Source organism: Silene latifolia, chromosome 4 (genome assembly GCF_048544455.1).
Source record: "Silene latifolia isolate original U9 population chromosome 4, ASM4854445v1, whole genome shotgun sequence".
Lineage (NCBI taxonomy): Eukaryota > Viridiplantae > Streptophyta > Magnoliopsida > Caryophyllales > Caryophyllaceae > Silene > Silene latifolia.
The window spans coordinates 111,996,550-112,022,021 of record NC_133529.1 but is presented as its reverse complement, the minus strand read 5'-3'; the positions used below and the strand labels follow the sequence as shown (position 1 = coordinate 112,022,021).

Genomic DNA, 25,472 nt, shown 5'->3' with positions numbered 1-25,472 from the left:
TAATTTTGTGTAGGATTTAGTAAAATAGTGTGCGAGATTTAGCACGTCCCAAAAAATATTATAACAAAATTTGTTTTTTCTAGTAAAAAATTTAAAGGAAAATGTGATAGGCATCAGATAATAAGCGGAGATTGTGATCTACATGAAATAATTCAGTGTGTAGGATAAGCATTGTCTTGTTTCTCGTCATTTGCCCGTATAAATAAATCTCCAAATCTCTACCCTTTAAAAAGAGGGAACTTGGTGGTACTGTAGCAATGAATAGTACCACCCAAGTTCTCTCCTCAACCGTTGATCTCCCCCTTTACATCTTATCCCTCCATTTATCTAACACTTACAGCCACTCCTTTATGCCTTTTTCTATTGACTCTCTCATCCACTCAAAAAGACAAGAACATCGACCACCTCTACTCACAGCCACTCCTCACTCCTCAAAAAAGCATCGACCTCTCCGACTCAACTCTAATCGAAAATCTCAGGTATGTTCTCTTTTTGCGATTAGAATTCCATTTTTTTTGTTTCAGTTTGATTTCGTTATTCATAGGGTATTATACTGTTTTTTTTTTTTTTAAAAAAATTGTTCTTAATCAAAATACCCAATCAATTAAAGTTTTGTTTGTTAATTAACTGATTGGATATTTTAATTAACAAACGAAGTAATCAAACTGATACTATGATAAAGTTAATTAACAAACAAGTATTATACTGATTTTTTTCAAGTTCTGTGGTTAATCAAAATATCCAATCAATTTTGTTGTTGTTTACTTTCATGATTTTAGTATTAATTCACACTATTGACAGTTTGTGATGGTAGTGGATTTTGCCTTTAGTCTGTCCTTTTATTGGTTGTCAATTTGAGCAATGTGTTTACCTCACATCCTCGGATTTGATCCTCGTATGTCGGGTTTTGATTTCCTCTTTTACACGTCCACTGATTTCGATTGTTTAATTAGGGTTTTGATAGGTTTAAGTTTGCTTAATTAGTGGTCTTATAATTCACATGTACTGGTTTCATTGGCCTAATTTCTACTGGTTTATTGGGCGAGTGTTGACTGGGTTTGTTATTTCGTTGTCATCTTTCCTCTTTTCCTGTTGTAGTATCGTCTGTATATGTCTTCACGGGCCTTGCGGGTGCCATAGGTTACAGTCCTGGGACGGAATTTATATGCTGCGTTCTTCAGCATCGTTGTTTTCCCGTTTTTTCCCTGGGTCATCGTTCAATGGCTATCCGACAGTCATGTTCGTTTTTTTAATGCCTTTGGATTTCCTTCCAGAATAATGGACGCTGTTCGGGCTGGCTTATTGCATGTGTAATTGTGTATGCACCTTCTGGGTTTGAATTTTATGGTGTTAACATTGCAGCTTTCAGTGAAGGCATAAATGTTTTTACCTTCTTCTCGTTGTTTGTCTTAATTTTACGTATGTTTTCTTACTTGTAGTGTCTGCCGGCTGAACATTGGCTTACTTGTTGCACTTTACGTTGAAGTTCCGGCCTTACTTGGGAGTTGGGATCGCCCGTTCTATCTTGGCAACGCATTTAGGATTAGCAATTGTGACAGCTATACCTGGGTAGGAGCTAACGATACCGTTGGCCTGATATGTACTACCTTTTTTTCCGGTGAATATTAATCTGTTTAAATTGACCTCCTGATGGCTTTTGGCTGCTGTGGTTGTGTCTTGTGTATGCGTGGTGCCGAGGCATGAAATTTTTTATTGGTTGGGAAACTGCTGAGGTAATTATGTGTTGCGTTTGCTGAATTGTTTGCATTTATTACCCTTTTGTCTAGACGTTTATGATCTTTAATGTCAGCTTCCTCCGTTTGCATTTACGGCTATTAAACATTGCAGATCCGTCACAACTGGGGATTACCCATTTTACCTTGCTAACACATTTGAAGGTGGTAATGGTGTCGGTGGTGGTAGAGCTTAGGTGGTAATTTTGTTTGGGCGGATATGTGCTGCTTTACTGCCAGTATCATAAGCGGAGCTACGTCAGGGTACTGTTTTCGTTGGCTTGTCTTTATTGTTTTCCTCTTCTGCCGAGTGTTGTTTGTTTTGCTAATATTGTTGCGATTTTCTGCTTTTCCTGCTCCTGTCAGCCTAATGAATGCATTCAGGCGGGATACGGTCACAGATTGTGAGAAACTTCAGTCCGGCAAGTATGTGTTACACTTCTCCTCATTAATTTTGTTTCATTAGATTTTGAACTCGCCCCTCTAAGTTTGAATTCTATTATTCTATGCATTGCAATTGTGGTGTTGCCAGGAAGGAATGTATAACTTGTATGAGGGGTGCTTGATGGTTGACGTTCGTGCTGGCGGCGGCAGGACGCAGGTGTCAATCTTGTTCGACTAATTTGCGTTGGTAATGTTGATTGGGTTTGGCTGCCTTTACCAACTTCGATGACGTTTGTGATTTCGAATCTAGCTAAAAACTTGGATCGTCTGTAGGCGAGTCTGATTGCTCAAGGTTGTATATTATTAGAGAACTGTGATCAAAGCCCAGTTAACAACTTCGATGCCTCAACAATGGATGCTTAGACCCCGTTCCGGCACTCCCTGAGCAGCCCACTCCCTGAACATATTATTAGAGAATATTATGTAGAATATTATATTAGGAATATTGATAGCGGGGCTTGTCGCACTCCCCCCAATCAAATAATTAACTCAACTAATGTAGTAGGGTAGTCGAGGTCGAACCACAAGGAGCATGGGTGATTACTAATTGTCTAAATTCTTATGCTTAGCTAAGTCGGCAATAATGAAGTAATGGTAATAATCTAACAACTAAACTAACAAATTAAAATGCAATTAAATAAGAAAAGTAACAACGAGCAAGGAAGGATTAAAGTTGTAAATCAAATGAATAAAAGGCCTAGAACTCGGTTCTCCCACAACAATTCGTAAATCCACATACTAATTCCCTAGGCTAATCGTTTAGGTGAACGGGCAAGGAGGAGATGGCTCTAATTCGCCTAGAACCTCCCTTCCGGGTTCGCAAAAGGACACTAGCTACTCCAACTAACCCCCCTCCCGGGTTCGAAAGTTGGTATTCCTAACTCAAAACCCAACAACCACGAAAACATGCATTTTTCCAAGGAGGTCAAGAATTTGGTCAAGATCATTAAGTACTCATCGTATTCCGGGTCATCCCACTCCTCCTTCCGGAGGTCGATTTCAAACGCTAGTCTAGAGGCACCCTCCCTCGGTTCTCCCTTCCGGTCTCAACCTTAGTTGGTGACAAGGTCAAATTTCGGGTGTCCAATTTACAACCTAACCAACTTCCGTTGGTGGTCAAGGGTCACAAGTTGACACTACCCAAAAGCCAAACCTTAAACATGCAAATTCCTCTAAACTACCCTCACCAATTTCCCTAAACAATTAGCCCATATGAAAATCAACTAGTGAAACTACTCATGTCGGGTCAAACCGAGTCCTAGTAGAAGACTACTCACTAATCATGTTCCTAATTGCAAGAGAAACAACAAAGATGGAAACTTTATGCATAATCATGATGGAAGTACAAATTCTATTACTAATCATGCAACAATCCAACTTAAATTATAAGGAAAGACAATTTAATTCAAGAAACAATGAAGATTAAACTAAAGGCACAAACTTTAACTCAATAAACACAAAGACTCAATCTTTAACATGAGAAATCAAAGATTCAATCTTGTAAACAACAATGGTGAGAAGAGAAAAGACGAACAAGAGAGAGAATAACAACAATCTAACATAAACAATTAAGATTAAACTTGAAAGAAAAACAAATGTAAACAAATGAAATTAGGAAGAGAAATTATACCCACTCAATAGCAAAGAAAGGAACTTGGATTGAAATATGGAAGGATTCTTCAATTCTCCAAATACAACCCAAAATTACTAATTGTAAACTAATGAAAAGGGAAGAACTTGAATGAACAAAAGAAGAATTAAATTAAACTAATAATTAAAGAAAGATAACAACTTTTTATTGAATGAAAATAAGAGAGGAAATATGAGGGTTTTACAATATTGAGAGAGAATAAAATGAACTAGTCTAATTTCTAAAGTAAAGTAATGTAATGGGTCCTGTCTAATGTCTAATGGTAGTCTTTTTATACTAATTTACTAATTAATACTACCACTAATTACTAATAATAATAATAATAATAATAATAATAATAATACTAATAACAAAACTAATCCTAACACTAAGAACAAAACAATTACACCGCTCCTCACCAAATCCAATGAAAGCAAAGACAAAAAGGGGAAAAAGGGGAACGCGTGAACAAAACGCAGCAAAAGGGAGCTCTGCCGGTGAACCGCCGGTCGGGGCTTGTGCCGGCAGCGAGGTCAATGAAGCAAGGGGAAGAAATAAGCGTGAAGTGTGTTGTGCCGGCTAGCCGGCTGCCGGGGCACCGGCATGGAGCACAAAAAATGATGCGAGGGAGTTGAATTGGTGCGTTTTGCCGGTATGACGGCTGCCGGTCCCTATGCCGGCAGCGAGACCTTCACAAAAAGGAGAACAAATTGGTGTGTTCTGCCGGTTGAGGGAGTCGGTTGCCGGTTGACCGGCAGGGCAAAGCTTCATCAGTTTTCATCGATTTGAGTGGGCTAACATTCTTCATTCTCGTCTTCAATTCTGTTGTTGCTTTGATTCCGAGTTCATGATGCGAGTTTTTTGTCGAGATCAAGGGATATGGTTGATGATGGTAATGGCGAGTTGGGTGATGATGATGGAGTTAGAAAATGGAGGTGGTGATGTCGATGGTGAAATGATGGTAATGATTGATGAAATGGTGGAAGGTTGATGAAAGGTTGAGGGATGTCGGGTTGAATGGTGAAGCTGAGTATTAATGGTGGTGATGGAAGTAAATGTTGCAGGGGATGGTGATGGGTTTAATGGAGGATGGTTATGGTAATTGCATTGTTGATGATGGCTGAATTGCTGGTGATGATGGTGAAGACGATGAGATGATGGAGATGCAGAGAGTGGTCATTGAATTAGTACACTGACAAAAATTGATGGAAGATGAGTTGACCAAATCAACAGCCTACTCGTGCACAAAGTTGTATATTGTGGGTTTGACTTCGGGTTTAATTGCTTGACTTGTGCATCTTTTGATTAAAATAAAACCCGTCTCAACCCGCTTTGCTCCTCAATTTCCGCCTTCATTTTATTCTATCTCGAATCTTCACTTTATTATTTTGCCTTACCTACAAATTATTATAATAAAGTAATATTAATAATAATATTAAATAATTATCCGACTAATTAATAAATATGACTACGACGACTAATTGTTATAAATTAGTTAATTAAATGAGCTATTTAATCATATAAGCACACAAAATCGAGTTGGAATTAGGTATAAATGCGGGGCAAAATGTAACCAAAATACGACTCATCAAATATTAGGAAAATATATTATGGTTAAGATATATCCTAACAAATATATTATCTTAACCATAATATATTTTCCTAATATTCTCTAACACATATAACCCGCGTCCTGAACAAATAATCCGACAGTTTTGATGTGGTGCTGTAGTTATTTGTCATTCTAACCCCGACTATTGTAGTCCAGGTTTATAGTATTTGAGCTTTTAGATTAGTGGAGATTTGGAGGACACATGTTTTCAGAATGTTAAATGAATGTTAAATTGTCGCCTGACAGATTCTGTCGAATCAGTGTGTTGAATTCTGAAGGGACTGAGAACATAGTGTTTACTGTTTACTATGCTTGTGCAACTAAAGCATATCTAATTAGCTATCCAAGCTACCAGGGACTATTCGACTAATGTGTACTGATAATTCTCTCCCATTTGATGCTTATCATCATTAGTTAATACAGATATTGATTTGATTCTGCTCTCCTTGCTGTTCCAAGAATTAGTGATATTGAACTGAAATGCATATATGCATCAAATAGGTTGGTTGAGTTCTGTTGTGGGTGTAAAGTTGTACAACCCAAATTAATAATTGGGCAGCAAGTTAACCGAATCAAGGAAGAACAAAAATGATTGTCGTAGGGTATCCTAACCTATACTTATAGCTGTGCAGATGGTTTTAATTGCACTAATACGAGCATTTATATATAATCATTGGCTTTCATTTGAGCTTTAAACTTACATTGTTCTTTGCTGCAGGTTCTCCTACTATGGAACCGTGTTCGTGGTGCAAACTGGCCTGTAAATTGTGTCAATACATTTCTTATTTTTCCCCCCTAAATGTTATGCTTGCTAAATCTTGTATCGATCCTGATGGAATTTGCATCCTGAATAAATATTTGTTTTCTAGGAAATTAAGAGCAGGATGCTGTGTTTTTGAGAATATATGCTACTTCTATATGACATAGCCTTAATTTCCCAAACAGTCTCTCCTTGTTTTACCATGAACTAGGTTTCTGGAAACCTCACTTTTACAATGTTTTCAGCTATAAGCCATCGAAGCTAAAATAGCGAATAATTTCCACGAAAGAGTTGTAAGAACACTGACTGCATTTTGTTGCACCCTTCACTCTCTGCCACTGTGCTTATTATATAAATAGCGCAATGACTAGTAATAAAAAACAAGAGAAATAAGAAATGCACAGAGTTTTTATATCAAATGCAAAATCTATGGGAAAAAATGTAAGGAGTACAAAATTAATTAATTAATTATAGGGAAATATTGGCAAGTTCATTTGACTCCAAAGCAACCATTTAAAATGCAATGGGCTGGTAAGCTAACCAAGATTAGATTTACGCATCTGATTTCTCTCTTCAATAAACTCAATTGGTACTGTTTTATAAAAGAGAAATATAAATCCGATGCAAAAATAACAACTAATTAATGAAAAGATGGAACAAAAAAATTATTTTCAAGACGAGATTAAGTCTTAAACCTTAAATGGAGAAATAACATAAATAAGAAAAAAAAAAACATAATGCCAAAGTTAAGTGCTTCTTCTTCCACACCTTATGCTAATCAGACTCTCTATCGTAGTCTTGCCGGGGCTCTTCAATATCTTACATTTACTAGACCCGACATCTCGTACGCAGTTCAACAGGTTTGTCTTTTTATGCATAATCCGATGGAAGATCACATGAACGCTTTAAAACGTGTCATTCGGTATTTGCGTGGCTCCCTTGAGCGAGGTATTTGGATTCGAAAATCCGCTCCTTCTCATCTAACCGCCTATACCGACGCCGATTGGGGTGGGTGTCCCGACACGAGGCGGTCCACATCCGACTACTGCGTGTTCCTTGGTGATAACTTGGTTTCGTGGGCCTCCAAGCGACAGCCCACTATATCTAAGTCTAGTGCAGAGGCGGAATATCGCGGGGTTGCTAATGTAGTGTCGGAGTCCGGTTGGTTGCGCAATTTACTGGTTGAACTACATGTCCCTATGGACAAGGCCACGCTTGTCTATTGTGATAACGTGTCCGCTATTTATTTGTCCAGTAATCCGGTCCATCATCAACGCACAAAGCACATTGAAATGGACATACACTTTGTGCACGAAAAGGTGGAGCGTGGTGAAGTTCGAGTTCGTCATATACCATCTCGTTATCAAATCGCGGATATTTTCACTAAAGGTTTGCCATTAATCCTATTTGAAGATTTTCGTGACAGTCTCAATGTTCCTTTGCCTCCCGTTTCGACTGCGGGGGGAATGATACATTCGTAAATATAATGTAATTATTTTACGTAATATTAGTTTCCTTATTATTTCGCAATTAGTTTGTAATTAGTTGTTTATATTCAGTTGCCTAGTTTATAGTGATTAGCTTTCTTAATTATAGGCGTTAGTGTATTTAACTCAGAAGATTGATTGCAAACCACCGATTAATCTCTTTCATGAATATTATCTCTATTGGAAGATATGGAGTTTTCCGACAAAGTTTCAAGGAAGATGGATAACAATGATGACGAGGAAGCTTTTCAACCGCAGTCATCGCGGTGTCCTGACGACGTAGTTTCCAGCGAGTTGGATAACGATGAGGAGTCTACCAACTGAGTCTGCCGTCGTCGTCGTCGTCTTCATCTTCTTCGCCGATATTAACGCCGTATTAAATCTTCTGCCCTATTTGCGTTACTTTTACTCTTTGTAAACAACTCTCAGTCTAGAGCCGCTGAGCCGCTATAACTAAGTATATAACCTTGGACTCAAAACAGAAAGCTCTATTTAATGATAATCAATCAATTTAAACATTTAAACGGTATACCCATATATAATAACAAGTTTCTACGTAATCAAATTAATCAAAATCCATAGTTCTACTGACTATTATTGTTGTTATTAAATTTGGGAGTTTTAAATTTAAAAATTGTTGATTTATTGGAAGTTAGGGTTTGTTTGATGTACGAGTATTTTTCGGAATCGAATAACTGAGTTGTTATCCCATTTAATTTTGGGAGACGCTTATTTAAATTTGGGTTTATAATTTGGAAATTTATACTCCATCTTATTCGGGTTTTTCTTCCCCTTTGATGTGTGTACAATATTTTAGGAGATATTAAAAAATGAATAAAAGAAAATGGTGGGATTTGTGAATAATTAAGAATTAAATAAGGAATTGTGAGCTAGGTGAGGTTTGATAGTAAAAGGATTATACATCTGATGTATTACCTCTAATTTTATAGTTTATGAGCATTCTAATAAAGTTTTTAAGTTTTATTTTAAAGTTTCTGAGTTTTACTATGAAGTTTCTGAGTTTATTTACTTAAACATTAAACTCTAAAAAATTACAATAAAACTTAAAAACATTACTATAAGTTTAGTTAAATTTGAGTTTTGACGAAAAAAATATTAAAATCTAACTTATAAACTTTAATATGCTCAAAAAAATACACATGCTCAAAAACAAATAACGTTTGAGGTAATAAGCTCAAAAAAAAATACATATATGCTCAAAAAACAAAATAGTTGGAGATAGTACATCCGATGTATGTTCCTTTTTCTCTGAGGTTTGATTATAGGAGAGGAGATGAATAAAATAAAAGTAAAAGTTCGGTGAAATTTAGTAAGAGTAAAAATTTCCAAAATAAGAAAGGGGAAAAAAACCTGAATAAAGGAAATAGGGAAGAAATTAATGAATAGGAGGGAGTAGTTTTTAAAACTTGTTGATTTTAACGTATAAACATTAATATTGGTTGTCATTTTACGATTTTGAGGCCTTTAAATGATCAAAGTTTAGATGTTGGTTTGTTCTTCAAATCCCTTTGTTTTAATATGTATATTGATATTTGTTTTGTGTCCGTCTTCTAAAATTATTTTTGAAGTGCCATGTCTCGTGTCCGTGTTGTATCCATGTCCGTTTTCATGCAACCTAACGATTTTGAGGCCTTTAAATGATCAAAGTTTAGATGTTGGTTTGTTCTTCAAATCCCTTTGTTTTAATATGTATATTGATATTTGTTTTGTGTCCGTCTTCTAAAATTTTTGAAGTGCCATGTCTCGTGTCCGTGTCGTATCCATGTCCGTTTTCATGCAACCTAGCTTGCGGGAACATATCAAGCATAAATCAAAGTATATAGGTTTGTATAATTGTATGTTATTAGCTCTAATTTAGAATTTAGTTATTCACTAATTTAGTATACAAAAACTTATCAACACAATCATACGTCAATTATACACGCATAAAGCATTGAAACCAAAAAATATTATAACAAAATTTGTTTTTTCTAGTCAAAAATTTAAAGGAAAATGTGATAGGCATCAGATAATAAGCGGAGATTGTGATCTACATGAAATAATTCAGTGTGTAGGATAAGCATTGCATTGTTTCTCGTCATTTGCCCGTATAAATAAATCTCGAAATAATTAAAAAAGAGAAATAAAAAATGCATTGAGTTGTATCAAATGCAAATTCTATGGGAAAAAATGTACGGAGTACAAAATTAATTAATTAATTATGGGAAAATATTGGCAAGTTCATTTGACTCCAAAGCAACAATTTAAAATGCAATGGGCTGGTAAGCTAACCAAGATTAGATATACGCATCTGATTTCTCTCTTCAATAAACTCAATTGGTATTGTTTTATAAAAGAGAAATATAAATCCGATGCAAAAATAACTAATTTATAAAAAGATGGAACCAAAAAATTATTTTCAAGACGAGTTTAAGTCTTAAACCTTAAATGGAGAAATAACATAAATAAGAAAAAAAAAACAAAATGCCGAGATATTAACCATACAACATATTCTATCTATCTATTGGATTATTTGCCCCGTTTTAAATCATTTTATATTCATTAAATATAGACTAACCCGTCGTGACGAGTAATGCCCAATTTAAACGAGAATTTGTGAAAGAAAAAGAGTCATCAGAATGGAATTTCTTTCTCATTCACAGCCCTTGGCAAGGCTGTGTAGGAAGGTGTCCTAAGATATTTTCCATTTTTCATCACCTGAAATTTTCACAATTTAAAAGAATTAAAAATTAAAAACATAATTAAAAAAAAAAAACATTTGTTTTTAAAAATAAAGGGGATGCTCAGTGGTGGCAATGTTTAAATTGGTTCGATTCTGCCAGCGATTGTCCTCAACTTTACTCAGAAGAGGGAGCTATTTATCCTCATTGCATTCCCTTTTTCTTAATAATAATATCCAATTTTGAAAACTTAAAACAATCAAATAGAATACGATTAAAAAAGAGGCATCAGTTCTCCAAGGTGAAACAAATAGCATCAATGAAATTCAGACGCACTTTACCCATTATATAAATGGGATTCATCAATTGCCAGTATATTTAAAGATAAATAATTATACGATTAATTAATCTTAATTAAATAATTAATAAAATTAGACAAATAAAAGTATAAAAAGAGTATATAAGAGGGTATCAGTTCTCCAAGGTGTTAGCATCATTAAAAAATTCAGACGCAAATTACCAATTTGTCTTCATTAAATTCATCATTTACCCAATAAATTAAATTAATTTTCTAAATTAAATAAAAAAAAGTAATTGAGAAAATAAATATGATCATAGACGATCAGAACCTGTCGAGATTCAAGGAGTCATCAATAATATCAGTGGATTGACAGACTTGAAATTTTATCATCAATTCGTCTATTTTGTATTTTGAAAAACGTAAACAATCAAATGAAAGGAATATATTTATATATTTTGAAAAACGTATACAATCAAATGAAAGCTCAGAACTTCTTAGAGGTTGTGTTTGCCGTCAACGATGTCTCAAAAGGAGCACATCTACGGTACACTGTTAAGATTTCCTCACTGCCAATAATTAATTAAAACATGAAAAATACATAAAGATGAAATTGAAATTGGGTTTAGTAGAACTTATTTGGGGAATTTGATGATTATGTTGAATTGATTGCCCATTGATAGACGGCTGATGAGGGATTATATGGGATGATTCATGGAATGATGGAAGAAACAATGGTGATTTGTATTGTATTTATAACCCCTACAAAAAAACCCTAATTTTTTTGGGTATTAGGTTCATTATCAAGTGTCTTGGACTTTGGACTCTCGTATTATTGGGTTGAGACTTGGCCCATTTGCTACTTTTGTTGAAGATTGCAAGTTTGCAACAACCATGTGCCATGATGAGTCACGGTACGGTATTTTTGCGGGATCGTGGTGCGCACCATTGCCCGATTCTAGGGCAAGAATGCAAGCAACGAGGGTCTCGTGTAAGTGAGGTATCGCCCACTAGCATGTTTCTCAGAACACGAGGTGTGTGTCGCTGACAAGCGGTTTTCATTGACTAGCACTCCTCAAAGAGGCTCATTTGATAATACATGACTTGTAGCAGGAAACTTTACACGAATAGCAATATCCCCCACTTATATAAAAGTGTGCAAGGGGAGTTAAGGTTGGGTTTTTTGGCAAAATTATCGGATGAATAGTTGAACTTTTTTTGTTTTCTTGTGCGGCTTGGGCTAGGTAATTGGGCCTTGCTTGTTGCCCTTGCATTTTCTTTTCTGGCCTGCTAAAGAAAGGCCTCTTACCAATTATTATCACCCCATCTCAGTCTCGGGCGGTGCCTATTACTTTGCTATCATCGTCCGTCATTATTATGTCACCTTGCCGACATTGTTTATTGGTCGTGCCTTATCTGCCCTGGCTTGCTGTTTACCCTACTATTATCATTCATTATTACGCCTCCTTTTTCGGCTGCCTTTTTCGGGCGATGTTTAGCCGAGAGCTTTGCAATCACCGCATTCGCTATTTAACTTTTTGACATGAAAATGGTCACAAATCTCACAATCTTCATGTCACCACACCGGCGGCCGTTCCTTTTCCGAGACTACACGACGACATTTTCCTTCGTGGGTAGGAGCTCATCTTTCTTGAATTTGTTCGACGATGTGCATTTATGGTGTTTAACCTTTTACGCGGGGCATCCGGCCCGCCTAGATTTAGTGAGCACGATGCATTCTACTACGGTGGTTAGCGTATGAATAGTTAAAATTAAAATTAGACACGGGGCAATCTACAATTGGCCCGCAATGGGCGTCGTCTCTAAGTGCCTATTTGGCCTGCGCCACCGTCGTCTCAAAGTGTTGTGACTCAATCTACGGCTGAAGCAGGGTATGTGGCAGCAAGCGCTACAGCTGTTAATCAGGCTATTTGGCTAAGGAAGATATTTGCCGATATGGGTCACACAGAAGAAAATTCAACCAAGGTTCTAATAGATAGCAAATCAGCAATTGCTATTGCTAAGAATCCAGTTTGTCACAGCAAAACAAAGCATATGAGATCAAATTTCAATCACAAACTATTTCCTTCTCTTAAACTTATTTCTTTCCACTTTTCTACATAAATTATCCCAAATTCCAACATTTCTTTTCATTATTATTATTATCATGAAATATGGTGTAGAATGTATTATAACTTATAAGGTTGTTGTATAACATTTTTGCATGAGAATCACTCTTAACTCATTATTGTAACTCTAGCAATTCATTCAATTATTATTTTCTACAGTTTTGCCTACTGTTGTTCAAAATTTCTTAATTTGAATAAACTTAACTTGAAAGAAGAGAGTATAATGTAGAAGTAATAATGACTTAGGAGCAAAGGAAAGGAAAAGAAAAGGAAAGGAAAGGTTTATGTCAATTTATTCCAACCCCCACCCAGATCACCAGATGTAGTAGTGAATGTAGAGGGCGGCGAATCCATGACATACACAAGAATAATCTTAAGATGACTTGAGTGAAAAGAGAATACAAAATGAAATCTTTTAAACTAAACTTGATTACTTACCTTCTCCTTTTCACAAATTGACACAATTTTATTACTAAAAGGAGACTTGAATAAGAGGTAAGAATCGGAAACATTTGAAAACTTAGACCTGTTTGAGAATAAGATGCTTATACCAGCATAAGTTATTGGCTAGCAGAGCACTAAGTAAAGAAAACTCACCTTGCTAATTAGCGTTTTCTATTTTGCGACTTAAAAGTCCATCAGTGACATTTCCAGTACGAATTAGTTGAAAATAGTCTTTATACGTTGAATCAAATAAATACGTAGGCTTAGAAATTAGAATGTGAACTCCTTATCATGTCCGACACTTGCAACCGAGTCCGAGTAACATAGGTTTAAAAAGATGATGTAAGAAGTCATATTTGGACAGCCCTGTTAAAACAGGACTTGGAATCATACTGCCGCACTAAGCTTATGTAGATAGTTTGCAAATTTTAACAACATAATAATAATGGAGAAAAGAATAATACAAAGACAGTCAAAGAGTAATTTTTTCTCCTCAACTTTAAAGTGAAAAAAGGAAGTTGTCTTAATTAGCTTTACATTTGAAATTTTACCTTAAATCATACTCCCTCCTATTCACCATTTTCTTCCCCTTTCCTTTTTGCACAAGAAATAAGAAATTGAATTTGGACCACATAAAACACACCACCCCACATGCTATTGAATTTGGACCACACAAATCAACCCAAAAAAGGAAATAGGGAAGAAAACGTGAATAATCCGTAAAAGGAAATAGGGAAGAAAATGGTGAATAGGAGGGAGTACTAAATATTACGTAAAAAGAGACAGAAGAAGGGATAAAAAGATAAAAAGTAGCAAGGGGTAGGGGATGTTTATTGCTAATGCTAACTCTTTATCATCATGATTATATATAACTAAAAAGAATAGAACATGAAAAGCTGAATTAGACACCAAAGTTCAAAGAATCTACAGTTGCTGCATCGCGAACAAAGCACATCGAAATTGATTGCCACTTTGTTCGCGATGCCATTATTGACGGACTCATTACCACAACTCTCAGCTGGCTGACGTCTTCACCAAAGCATTGGGTGCTCCACATTTTCAGACTCTTCTTCGCAAGCTGGGCATTCTCGACCTTCATGCTCCAGCTTGAGGGGGTATTAGGAATATCGTATATATTATTCGAGATATGCGATATTCCGTAGTCAAAGATATTATTCTTATTGTTATACAGTTATTATCTCGTGTGATACTTTACGATTGCATTCACACAAATAGATTGTAACTATATAAGTTGAGCTCAATAATCAATACAAACCAACCTTTCCCCTCATATCGTCTTAACAGTCTAAGGGGAGAAGGGTATTGTTAAAGCAGAAGATATGCAGCTACTCATTACGAGTACTACCGAAGAAACGTGTTACACAAAAGCCGTTATCATCAATTTCTTTACCTGGTTTGGCCGGTTCTCTCAAAAACTCACATCGTATTTTACAGTATAGAAAACACATACGGAGTACCTTTCTATTTAGTGAGTCATTTTAGTTGATAAAGTCACCGCAATGAAAATCAAACGAGCAGGCATTTTCTTTCAAGAAGCTAATTCAACATTTGAAAAGAAGAAAACAGGCATTATATAGGTCATATGCTTTCCTTATGATAATCTAAGAACACGCATAAACGGGGTTGTCTCGGACTATTGGTACATACAAATTACTCCATTCGATCTTACATGAATTTAAGAGATACAGACTAAGATACGTCAAAAATAAAGAGGGGGACTATGACTGAGATACTGTTAAGATTTATAGATAGAGAGTATTTCATAAAGGTTTGTATTATTGAATTGTGATCTCATGAAAATACATGACGATATATATAATAGACGACATATTCTAAACCCTAGACGGTAACCGTCGTAACCTAACCCTAATGATAGTCGGCCTAATGGGCCTATATCCTAATACCCTCCCGCAATCGTAAAGGCAGTACATAGTACGAACTTTACGATTGGAGAATTACAAAAAAAAAAAAAACATTAAAAAAAAAAGGAAATCTTCAATCTTCATCTTCTTCGATCTTCATTAATCTTCCTTCGTCTTCAAAGGTAAGTAATAAACGAGTATAAGACTCGCTAAAATTTATTCGAACAAGAACGTTAAGTTTTTCGGACTTGTCGAATATGAGTTGATTTGCAGGAACACTAATCGAACCTAACAAATATCAATAAAACGGAAAATTATCCGTCAATTTCAAGATCTGGAGAACGTTAATTTTTTCGGCTCCAAATAAATCAAGTACCACCTTAAAAGACGCTGAATGATTTTAATCGGATTTCAAAGAGAAGATTATTTTTTTTTCCTTTTTTTTCTCTCGGCTAAAATGGAGGATTTATATTATAAATTATCAAATCCCACGCCATGCACATCCAAAGTATTGATTCAATCCTTCTTGATCAAGCGTGACCTATCACAATTGAAGGACTTTTATTTTAAATTATTTTGCTAAAAAGGGTAAGAAGAATTTTTGACTAAATTTCTTGAGCAATTTCATCAAAGATCCCACCGGTGGGCATCGCGGCTAAGTTAAACACCCACCGGCAGAAAACGGAAGCGATTTTTAAGATTCCTCAAGAAAGAGGCTCTGATACCATGTTAAGATTTATAGATAGAGAGTATTTCATAAAGGTTTGTATTATTAAACTCATTTACTAAAAATAGGAAAAAGGTCTAAGGTTTCACGAAATTCCTAGGGCTTCCGTCTACCTTTGCTCTTAGTTTCTCCTTCTTCTCGAGGTCTCCTCTCACGATTGTTTGATCGTGAGACTTGTTTTCTTTTGTTCTTTTTTTGTTGTTTGTTGTTTCTTTATGCAGGGCCAGCAGAGGAGTGGTTCATCGGGTCGGACACGGAATGGGAAAGAGCCTATGGGAGAGGGGGGCAGTCAGGCAATCGAGTGGGATGATGATGCAGATACGGTGGAGGATAGGAGTAAGCTGTTATTGGTGGGTAAAATCTGGGCGTCGAAATCGATTAACGTGAGAGCGGCAATTGATACCATGACTCGTCTTTGGAATCCGTCACTGCCGGTTATAGGGAACGTGGTCGATGCCAAAGAGAAGTAATTCGTCTTCAAATTTGGTGCGGAAAAAGATAAAGCTAGGGTTTTGGAGGGGCAACCATGGCATTTCGACAAGTTTGTGTGGTGTTTCAATGAACCTAACGAGCAAGGTAAACTTACAGACGTACCTCTATTTCATTTCCCTATTTGGTCTCGGGTGTATGATTTACCTGTTGGTGGAAGAACTAGTGTGACAAATGCTCGAAATATCGGTTCGTGTCTTGGGACTTTTATCAATCTTTGAGTTTGGCCCTAATCCTGATATCGATAGAGCTATACGTATTCGCATACTCCAGGATGTAAGGCAACCTTTAAAGGACTCTGTCCCAATAAAAATGAAGGAAGGGAAGGTGGTGGACTTCACTGTGAAATATGAACGACTTCCTATTTTTTGTTATGGATGTGGGGTAATGGGGCATGGGGAGAAAGATTGTGATGAGGGACCATATGATGAAGGCGACCTGAAGTTCGGGGAATGGCTTCGGGCCTCACCGTGGAAAGTTACGAAGACTACTACGGAGGGATCTGGGAAAGCGAGGAGGGATTTGAATGCGGAGTTTGATAAGATGGGGAAGGCGGAGGAGGAATCTGAGATCAATAGAATGATTGAAAAATTGCAGTCGATTGCTCTTAACTTTAAATACAAGAAGGGTGGGAAAGGGGATGGAAGTAAGCATTTGGCTTCGATGAGGGAGGCTGCAGAAGACAAGGGGGTACAGAGTGGCGGAGGGGGGGGAGAGAAGATGATGGAGATGCAGGAGGTAAGTTATTAGCAACTGGGCAGAAGGGAGGACAGGGTGGTGATGAATGTTGAGCAGGAGCAGGTGCAAAGGAGTAGGGTGGAGGATGGGAGGTCGTATGAGTGCACTGGGGAAGGTGTTGTCGGGGAGAGAGTAGGAGGGGAAGGCGAAGTGCAGTATGAGGAGGGACAGGCAGAACAGAGGGGGATGGAGGAGAACGAAGTGGAGGGGAGAAACCGTGGGGTGGTGGGGAAGACTTGGCGACGTTTTGAACGGGTTGGGATGGTGGAGACTGGGGAGATTACTGGAATAAGCGGTGGAAAAAGAGGGCGAGAGGAAGTGGACGAGATGGAGGGGGGAAAGAAATCAATACTGCTGATAGACGGGGGCGTCTTAATACCTGAGGCGGAGGTTGAGGGAGCTCAACCCCGCCCGGCAAAATAAATATCTTAAGCCTCAACTGTCGGGGATTGGGCAACCCCGACACGGTTCGTGCCCTTCGTGAGTTCGTGCGGAGGGAAGCCCCGGCCATACTTTTTCTTTGCGAGACAAAATTGTGTGGTCGTGATATGAGGAGGGTGAGGGAGCGATTGGATGGGTATAATGGGATGGAAGTGGATAGTATGGGTCGGTCGGGGGGTCTCGCTTTTATGTGGCGTCGTGATATTCAGTGTCAATTTATGTCGGCTTCGGTCCATCATATGGACTTCTCGGTGAAAGAGGAGAATAGAGAGTGGCGTGTGACGGGTTTCTATGGATGGCCAGCTGCTTCTGATCGCCATCTGTCTTGGGATTTGCTTCGTTTGCTTCACACTAAATCGGATTTACCTTGGCTTTGTATTGGAGATTTCAACGAGATATTGTATTCGACTGAAATGAAAGGAGGGAGTAGACCTCAGTGGCAGATGAATAATTTTCATGCAGCGGTGGATGATTGTGGACTGAGGGATGTGCTTTGGGAAGGGTACCAGTTTACTTTCGACAATGGGCAAAGTGGGGAAGCTAATAGACAGTGTGTTCTTGACCGAGCAATGGGTACGAGTGCCTGGTTCGAGATGTTTCCATATGCTAAGCTTTTCCATCTTGTTCGTGAGTGGTCGGATCATGCGCCAATCCGGCTTGTTCTTGACCGTGTGGAAGAGGATAATGGGCCGAGAAGGGTGTTTTGTTTTGAGCAAATATGGGTAGGGGAGGAGGGGTGTGAGGAAGCTGTGATTAGGGGAATGGAGAAAGGGAACGACAATCTAGGGGGTATGCTTAGGGAGTGTGGGAGGGAGCTCCAGGCTTGGAAAAAGACTAGCATTGGGAAAATTGGATGGTCTATCTCGCGAAAGCGCAAACAATTGGCTCGGTTGGATGAGGGGGCTCGAACTGAGGACGAAGTGAGGCAAAGGCGAAAACTTGTGGCGGAAATTGCGGAGTTGGGTCGACAAGAAGAACAATATTGGCGACAACGCTCGCGTGCACTATGGCTTCGGGATGGTGATCGGAATACAAAATTTTTTCACATGAGAGCTGGGGAGAGGAGAAGTAAGAATTTTATTGGGAGCCTAGTCGATGAGACGGGGGTGACACGGACTGGGAACGAGGCTATTGGGAGGGTGGCCATGGATTATTTCCGTGAACTCTTTGCTACATCGAGACCGTCACAGTTTGATGATGTGCTTCAAGGGTTGGAGGGAAGAGTGTCTGACCGTATGAATTTGGTGTTGCGAGCTGAGTACCGTGAGGAGGAGGTGGTGGAAGCTCTTAATCAAATGCATCCGCTTAAAGCTCCGGGACCGGATGGAATGAACGGGTTATTTTATCAATCTTACTGGCACCTTATCGGCCCCAATGTGGTGAGTGCTATTCTCGGTATTTTACGTGGGGAGTCTTCAGCAGCTGAGTATAATAAGACTAATATTGTCTTGATCCCGAAGAAGAAAGCACCGGATAAAATGAGGGAATTTAGACCAATCAGTTTGTGTAATGTGGTCTATAAACTTGTTTCAAAGGTTCTTGCTAACAGACTGAAGATTTTCTTGGGAGAGATTGTGTCAGACAATCAGAGTGCTTTTACGCCCGGACGATTAATCACGGATAATATTTTAATTGCCTTCGAAATGTTTCATTATATGAAGAATTCCAGGTCAAGCGAGGGACATATGGCAATTAAATTGGACATGGCGAAAGCATATGACAGAGTGGAGTGGGAATTTTTGAAACGAGTTTTGGAGACGATGGGCTTCGATGGGAGTTGGGTTCGGCGTGTCATGGATTGCGTGACTACGGTTCAGTTCGCGGTGCTTATTAATGGGTCACCCACGGAGGAGTTTTGTCCGGAGAGAGGGCTAAGACAAGGGGACCCACTATCCCCCTATCTTTTTATTTTGTGTGCGGAGGCCTTATCAAATTTGATGCGACGTGCGGTCGAGAGGAATGCTCTTCACGGGATTCGAGTGGCAAATAATGCACCTGCTATCTCTCATTTGCTATTTGCAGATGATAGCATTTTCTTTGTTCGGGCCACTTTGGGAGAGGCTGATATGGTTAATGATATATTGCGCCGGTATGAAGCTGCTTCGGGTCAGCTAGTGAGCCTTGATAAAACGTCTGTCTCTTTCAGCAAAGGAGTTCCAGGTGGGCAGAGGGACAGGGTGGCCGAGAGACTTGGGGTAAATGTGGTGGAGGAACAGAAGCGCTATTTGGGGTTACCGACTGTTATTGGACGGTCTAAAAAAGTGATTACTGATATCATCCGGGATAAGCTAAGCAAAAGACTCCAAGGGTGGCGAGGGAAAATATTGTCAAGGGCTGGTAAGGAAGTTCTTATAAAGGCCGTAGCCAATTCACTTCCTACCTATGTGATGAGTGTGTTCAAAATTCCTTCGAACTTTTGCGATGAACTTAGATCGATGGTATCGCGCTTCTGGTGGGGGCATGGGGAAGGACAACGAGGCATTTCTTGGGTAGCTTGGAAGAAGATCTGTACGCCTAAGGGAGTGGGAGGCCTTGGCTTTCGGGATTTTCATTTGTTTAATCTTGCATTGCTTGCCAAGCAGGCCTGGAGGTTAGTAACTTGCACGGACGGGTTATGGGCGCGAATCATGAAGGCTAAGTATTATCCGCAGGGGGAGTTTATGGAAGCGGGAATTGGGTACAACCCGAGTTATGCGTGGCGTGGCATTGTGGAGGCCCGAAGAGTGTTAGAAAAGGGGATGAGAAGACGCATTGGAGACGGTCTGAGTACGTTCGTGTGGCAGCATGCGTGGCTTCCAAGCACGCAAACGGGTAGGATTATCTCTCCTTGTGCGAGTGGGAATGCGGACATGCTGGTGGCGGATTTATTGAACGGTGCTGGGACGGGATGGGACGAGGGGAAGGTGACTCAATTATTTCTACCTTTTGAGAGGGAGAGAGTTCTCAATATTCGACTGAGTTCGAGGCGTGGCCCGGATATGTGGTATTGGGGATTGGAGAAGGATGGGATTTACTCGGTAAAGACGGCGTATAAAATGCTTGCAGGAGAGGGGATGGATATGGAGGAACAATCGAATGGGGAGAGGGGGAGGTGGCTGTGGAATAAGCTCTGGAAAATTCCGGTCTGGCCCCGTGTCAAGCTCTTCTTCTGGCAGCTGTGTAAGGAGGCCTTGGCAACGAAATCGAACATCATTACTCGAGTTGGAGGTGAGTCTTCTTTTTGTCCTTTTTGTCATAACTTTAATGAGTCGAGTCTCCATTTGTTTCATGATTGTCAAGTGGCACGCTGGGTCTGGGAGGGGTTGGGGTTTGAATGGGAAGAAGAGGGGGAGAGTGACGTACCGCAGTGGGTGGAAGCTAGATGGAGAGAGCTGGGAGAAGGGGAATGTGGCAAGTTCATGGTGGGTTGCTGGGCAATTTGGGAGCATCGTAACAAGGTCGTCTTTGATGAGGCGGAGGTGGAACCGGACAGAATTGTTAGAAGGGTGTGTGATGTGATGAGTGAGGGGGTAGGAGATATGGGGTCTGAGAGGGAGGGGAGACGCATGGAGAGGCAAAACAGGGGAGAGAGGGATGACGGTGGATGGGCTGTGGCACCGGAAGGGTATGTAAAGGTCAACGTTGATGCCGGAGTGAAAGAAAGTGAGGGAGTAAGTACGGGGTTCGTTTGCAGGGACGGTCGAGGACATGTTTTGTGGGGTGGCGCGATTGTACGGGATCAACAGTGGGAACCATGTATGGCGGAGGCAGTAGCTGTGCTTGATGGTCTTCAAGCTGCACGGGATAGGGGACATCGATGCCTGGTTGTGGAGAGCGATTGCTTACAGGTTGTGGATACGTTGCGGGAACGAAAGCAAGGGAGGAGCATTTTCTCGCAAGTCATGGACGATATTTCCGATCTTTGTACTGAGTTTGATTCTGTTTTATGGTCTTATACTCCTAGAGTTAACAATTGTGTTGCGCACGCTTTAGCGCATATTACTCCACGGGTTGTTGGTAGCTCGTTTTGGTCGAATGTTTTACCTACTGTCGCAAACAATGCTGTAATCTTTGATTTATCGTTATTAAGTTAATACCCTTACGGGTGTTTTCCTCAAAAAAAAAATAAAGGTTTGTATTATTGAATTGTGATCTCAAGAAAATACATGACGATATATATAATAGACGACATACTCTAAACCCTAGACGGTAGCCGTCGTAACCTAACCCTAATGATAGTCGGCCTAATGGGCCTATATCCTAATAGATACCCATAACTTTGAAGAAATATAAGCTGCAGGATCGAGACATTTCGTTAGTTTCACAAGGAATTAATTAGGATTCTGATAGCTTAAGGTGTTGTTTCCATCATAACTATCATATAAAACACCTGCATTTTCATAATATCCCATGTAATCAATGTCCGCTGAGATGGGTGACATGAATCCCAATAGATTGAGGTTGTCAACCTGTTCAATCTCCGCGAAATTTGAGTAAGATGTACTTGGAGAAACACCTTGACTGGGATACCATTGAGGCAGTGAATTATGATCAAACTCACATTGCGGATAGTAATCGGTTGACAATTCTTGACCTTGCGAGTACTCCTGCATCATCAAGCCATAAAAGCAAAACATAATCACTTCAATAACCCATTATTCAACATATCAAAAATGCATCAGTAAAATCTTGAAATTTCCAATGTACCTTTGAGGAATCGAGAATTAGTTGAGGCGAAACCCACAAGCTGGAAGAGTTTGTGGCCATTGACCCAATTGTTTCAACTTCTGCCCTCGGCGTGATATAAGGAGAAGAAATGGGACTGGAATAGTTGCTGCTATTGTACTGACAATCACTGGAATTGCTCAGGGGCTCATTTGAAACTTCACTTGGTGGCTTGAAGTTTTTATTGCTTGAACTGCTTCCAACCCTTTTAGCTTTCACATTTTCACTTAAACCGTTCTTCTTTACAACGCGGCACAAAGCAAAAGCTCCCTAGGAGAAGGAATGTCACACGATTACAAGATTAGTCACTTAACTATGATTATATATCAGCACAAAAACTTATCTGAGACCATCTTGCATGTAACATCAACATTAGCGTCCGGTCTCACATGTCAAACAGTCTCATACAATACTCGTTAATTAAATTACAAGTAAGAACCACCTAATGTTGGAGAATCTTACATGAGCATTTTGGGAATCATCGGAAAGGCGATACTCATGCATCAACCAGTTGGTTCGGTTTCCCAAGGGAGCGCGCCCCTGATAGAAAACAAGGGTTTTTCGAAAGCCAGTCACTGACTCACAGACAATCTTCCGGTCTTTTCCAGTGGCTTTCCAATAGCCCGCTTTAGTGGCTCTATTTGTTCGAGAGCCATTTGGATACTTCCTGTCTCTTGGACAGAAAAAGAACCACTCCATGTCACGCTTCGGAAGAAATGACTTGTCTGCCATTCATGGTAAGTGTCAAAAGGGATTCAAAAATTGTACAATTAAAAAGAGAATAATTGTAAAAGAAAGCCAAATGAATTGGCTTTAGAGCTAGAAAGTGTAATACCCAACAAAAAAAAAAAAAAAACAATTTAGTCTATTTAGATTGCTTTTTAGCTATGAGCATCACTAGAAACAATTGGATTTTATAAAGGCTAAAAAGATCAAGAAAAATTCCTCTAAAAGTCTCATTTTGTAGCTTCTATGCTTAAGTTAAAGGAACGGTGACATCAAATGTACTCTGTCACTCGTTATGTGAGAGCATTTTTTTAATCATTTAACTTTTTTAAAGTCCTTTTGAATGGTAACGTATTTTGAAGTAACGTTATGCCCACCCTAAAGTTAAAACTTTCTTAACGAATGATATACCTGGCAACTCCCATGGATCATACTTATAAAATTCAATCACAGGAATAATTTCAAGCTCAATTTCAAGCTTCTCAACCTTTCTTTTCAAGTAGTAGCCAATAAGCTCCTCATCGGTTGGATGGAATCGAAACCCCGGTGGCAATGTTGCACTTCCCATTTAGAACACACTTTCCTTTTTAAGGTTTTTAACAACCAAGAGGGAACAATAAACACAACACTCAGAGAAGCAATTCTACACCGAAGATGTCTTAGTCAAGTGGTTAAGACGGAGGTATTGTGGACAATAGGTCTCAGGTTCGAATCCCCCCTCCCTTCTATTGTAATGCGACTAAGTGTCCTCTTCGATTGACCAATAAAAAGAGAAGCAATTCTACACAGTTAGAAGTTGTCCAATTTTTTTTTTCCAAGTTAAGTGCCCATGCTATACCTATTGAAGATTTGGAAGATCCAAAAATAGAAGCTTTTCCCAACACAAAACTTGCTCTCAAGAATAGCAATGAACTCCCACAATATGTAATAACCTTTGTAAAACAATAACATTGTCTGCGAAAACCGTCAATTTAGTTTTATGGCTTAGTAATTCCCCCCACTAATTTCCCAAATATAAGCAAGAAATGATGGAAAAAACAAGAACTTGCTTCAAACTGCAATGATCAAAATCAATTTGCCCCAACACCAACAAGAACTTGCTTCAAACTAGCAAGACACACCAAAGTATAAATCTTTAGTTAAACCCTGAATTAAAAACTGCTAAATTCAGTAACTTTATCTAATTTTGATCAATAAGCTTCAAAATTGAAAACTTTAGCAGTGCCCAGAAGCTAAAAAAATGCTCAATTCAGTAGTTTTTTTAGCCAATTTTCGATAACGAGCTCGAAAGTAGTATTATCAAAACTTGAGAAAAACTAGCAAAAACCCACCAAAATATGAATCTATAGTTTAACTCTGAAGCAACAAACTGATAAATTCTGTTACTTATTATCTAATTTTGATCAATAAGCTCCAAAATTCAGTAAGTTTTTAGCCAATTTTCGGTAGTGAGCTCGAAAGCTGCAAACTTTATCAATGCCCAGTATTCAAAACAAGCTAGAATGATCAAAGATGGAAACTTTATCAATAACCCGGAATCAAAAATCAAATAAAATTCAAGAAATTTGTTGAGTTATCACAAAAGTTGCAAACTTTATTAGTACCCAAAATCCAAAACAAGGTAGAATGATCAAAGTTGAAAACTTTAGCAATCCCCAGAATTTAAAAAGCAAAAAAAAAATGATGTAAAAGTTGGTGTTGAAAGAGAAGGGGAAGGATGGAATGAAGAGGGAAATGTGGGTTGGATGATGCGTTTATACATATATATAGGTGATGGGGAGGGAATCAACGGTCCAAAAATGGGCACAACCGAAAGGGTGAAGAAGGGGAGTTTGCTTGTCTAGTGTTAAATTCCAAAGAGTGTGTGTGTGTAGGGGCCACTTCTTTTGTGTTCAAAACTCAAAAGTGATAAAACCTCCTTTGTCTTGTTCACATTTGGAAGCTCCAATCTAGGTTGCACGGACACTCCTCCTAATCAGCGTTTCTGTGTTGGACACCCGTGTCAGATACGACACTCGTCGGACACACGTCAAAATATGTCGGACACTTGTAAAGCCGTGTCTAACTTTAATCTTTTATTTTGGCACGTGTCCGACACGTGTCCATGATATTTTGAGCCGTGTCCATGGTATTTGGACACACCTCCAAACGAAATCAAGTTGAATTTAAGGTAAGTGGCGAGAATTGTTATATGGTTGAATTTGGTGGGGAAATAAGCTGAATTGGAGACAAAGGATGTTCTTTAGACTAGTAATGAGATGTAGAAATAGATTGATTATAAGTTGGTTTTTGGTTTTGGAAATAAGAATGAGTTATAATTAACGTAAGTTTTACTTTCACTTATTTAAATTTAATATTCAACACTTTTTCAAAAATAAAATCACACACATATATAACTATAAAATATATATTTTATTAAATTTAAATGACGTGTCCCGTGTCCTAAATTTCATGGGATGTCGTGTCTCGTGTCTGTGTCGTGTCAGTGTCCGTGTCCGTGTCCGTTTTGGTGCAACCTAGGCTCCAACAACTAATTTTAACCGTTT

At 38.7% G+C, this 25,472-nt stretch overlaps 1 protein-coding gene, 1 long non-coding RNA gene and 8 other non-coding genes across 13 annotated transcripts; 1 reads left to right on the top strand and 9 right to left on the bottom strand.

Annotated features, from left to right (window-relative positions):
- Positions 1-106: 106 nt before the first annotated feature.
- LOC141654092 (small nucleolar RNA R16) lies at positions 107-198 on the bottom strand. The gene has a single exon (XR_012547667.1). It is a non-coding gene; the product is annotated as a small nucleolar RNA R16 (small nucleolar RNA).
- Positions 199-297: 99 nt separating this feature from the next.
- Positions 298-2,618, top strand: LOC141653841 (uncharacterized). 3 transcript variants are annotated; one of them, XR_012547520.1, is made up of 6 exons: positions 298-479; positions 1,440-1,733; positions 1,849-1,997; positions 2,100-2,137; positions 2,266-2,364; positions 2,451-2,618. It is a non-coding gene; the product is annotated as an uncharacterized LOC141653841 (long non-coding RNA). The 3 variants fall into 3 exon arrangements; XR_012547519.1 differs by lacking the exon at positions 2,451-2,618 and having other exon boundaries at positions 299-479; positions 2,100-2,159; positions 2,266-2,444; XR_012547521.1 differs by lacking the exons at positions 298-479; positions 2,451-2,618 and adding an exon at positions 1,299-1,382 and having other exon boundaries at positions 1,487-1,733; positions 2,266-2,444.
- A 7,066-nt stretch (positions 2,619-9,684) lies between these two features.
- On the bottom strand, positions 9,685-9,776 carry LOC141654093 (small nucleolar RNA R16). Its single transcript, XR_012547668.1, has one exon. It is a non-coding gene; the product is annotated as a small nucleolar RNA R16 (small nucleolar RNA).
- A 517-nt stretch (positions 9,777-10,293) lies between these two features.
- On the bottom strand, positions 10,294-10,392 carry LOC141654098 (small nucleolar RNA snoR31/Z110/Z27). The gene has a single exon (XR_012547673.1). It is a non-coding gene; the product is annotated as a small nucleolar RNA snoR31/Z110/Z27 (small nucleolar RNA).
- Positions 10,393-10,466: 74 nt separating this feature from the next.
- On the bottom strand, positions 10,467-10,565 carry LOC141654146 (small nucleolar RNA R30/Z108). Its single transcript, XR_012547713.1, has one exon. It is a non-coding gene; the product is annotated as a small nucleolar RNA R30/Z108 (small nucleolar RNA).
- A 62-nt stretch (positions 10,566-10,627) lies between these two features.
- On the bottom strand, positions 10,628-10,722 carry LOC141654105 (small nucleolar RNA Z101). Its single transcript, XR_012547678.1, has one exon. It is a non-coding gene; the product is annotated as a small nucleolar RNA Z101 (small nucleolar RNA).
- An 88-nt stretch (positions 10,723-10,810) lies between these two features.
- Positions 10,811-10,902, bottom strand: LOC141654104 (small nucleolar RNA Z101). The gene has a single exon (XR_012547677.1). It is a non-coding gene; the product is annotated as a small nucleolar RNA Z101 (small nucleolar RNA).
- A 63-nt stretch (positions 10,903-10,965) lies between these two features.
- On the bottom strand, positions 10,966-11,046 carry LOC141654119 (small nucleolar RNA snoR14). Its single transcript, XR_012547690.1, has one exon. It is a non-coding gene; the product is annotated as a small nucleolar RNA snoR14 (small nucleolar RNA).
- An 82-nt stretch (positions 11,047-11,128) lies between these two features.
- On the bottom strand, positions 11,129-11,220 carry LOC141654116 (small nucleolar RNA U61). The gene has a single exon (XR_012547687.1). It is a non-coding gene; the product is annotated as a small nucleolar RNA U61 (small nucleolar RNA).
- Positions 11,221-21,742: 10,522 nt separating this feature from the next.
- Positions 21,743-24,631, bottom strand: LOC141652412 (NAC domain-containing protein 71-like). Of its 2 annotated transcripts, none has more exons than XM_074459862.1 (4): positions 23,338-24,631; positions 22,663-22,925; positions 22,183-22,470; positions 21,743-22,082 (listed from the first exon to the last, which is right to left on the bottom strand). In XM_074459862.1, exons 1-4 carry the CDS (start codon positions 23,492-23,494, stop codon positions 21,807-21,809), a joined length of 984 nt encoding a protein of 327 aa, XP_074315963.1. In that variant the 5' UTR covers positions 23,495-24,631; the 3' UTR covers positions 21,743-21,806. The 2 variants fall into 2 exon arrangements, with proteins under 2 accessions (XP_074315963.1, XP_074315964.1); XM_074459863.1 differs by having other exon boundaries at positions 23,765-24,631.
- Between the last annotated feature and the right edge of the window lie 841 nt (positions 24,632-25,472).

Coding starts and splice junctions, on each gene's coding strand:
- LOC141652412 (XM_074459862.1), bottom strand. CDS start 23,494: ATGGGAAGTGCAACATTGCCACCGGGGTTTCGATTCCATCCAACCGAT. Junction 22,926..23,337: donor TGATCCATGGGAGTTGCCAG/GTATATCATTCG, acceptor CATGAATGGCAG/ACAAGTCATTTCTTCCGAAG. Junction 22,083..22,182: donor TAATTCTCGATTCCTCAAAG/GTACATTGGAAA, acceptor TTGATGATGCAG/GAGTACTCGCAAGGTCAAGA.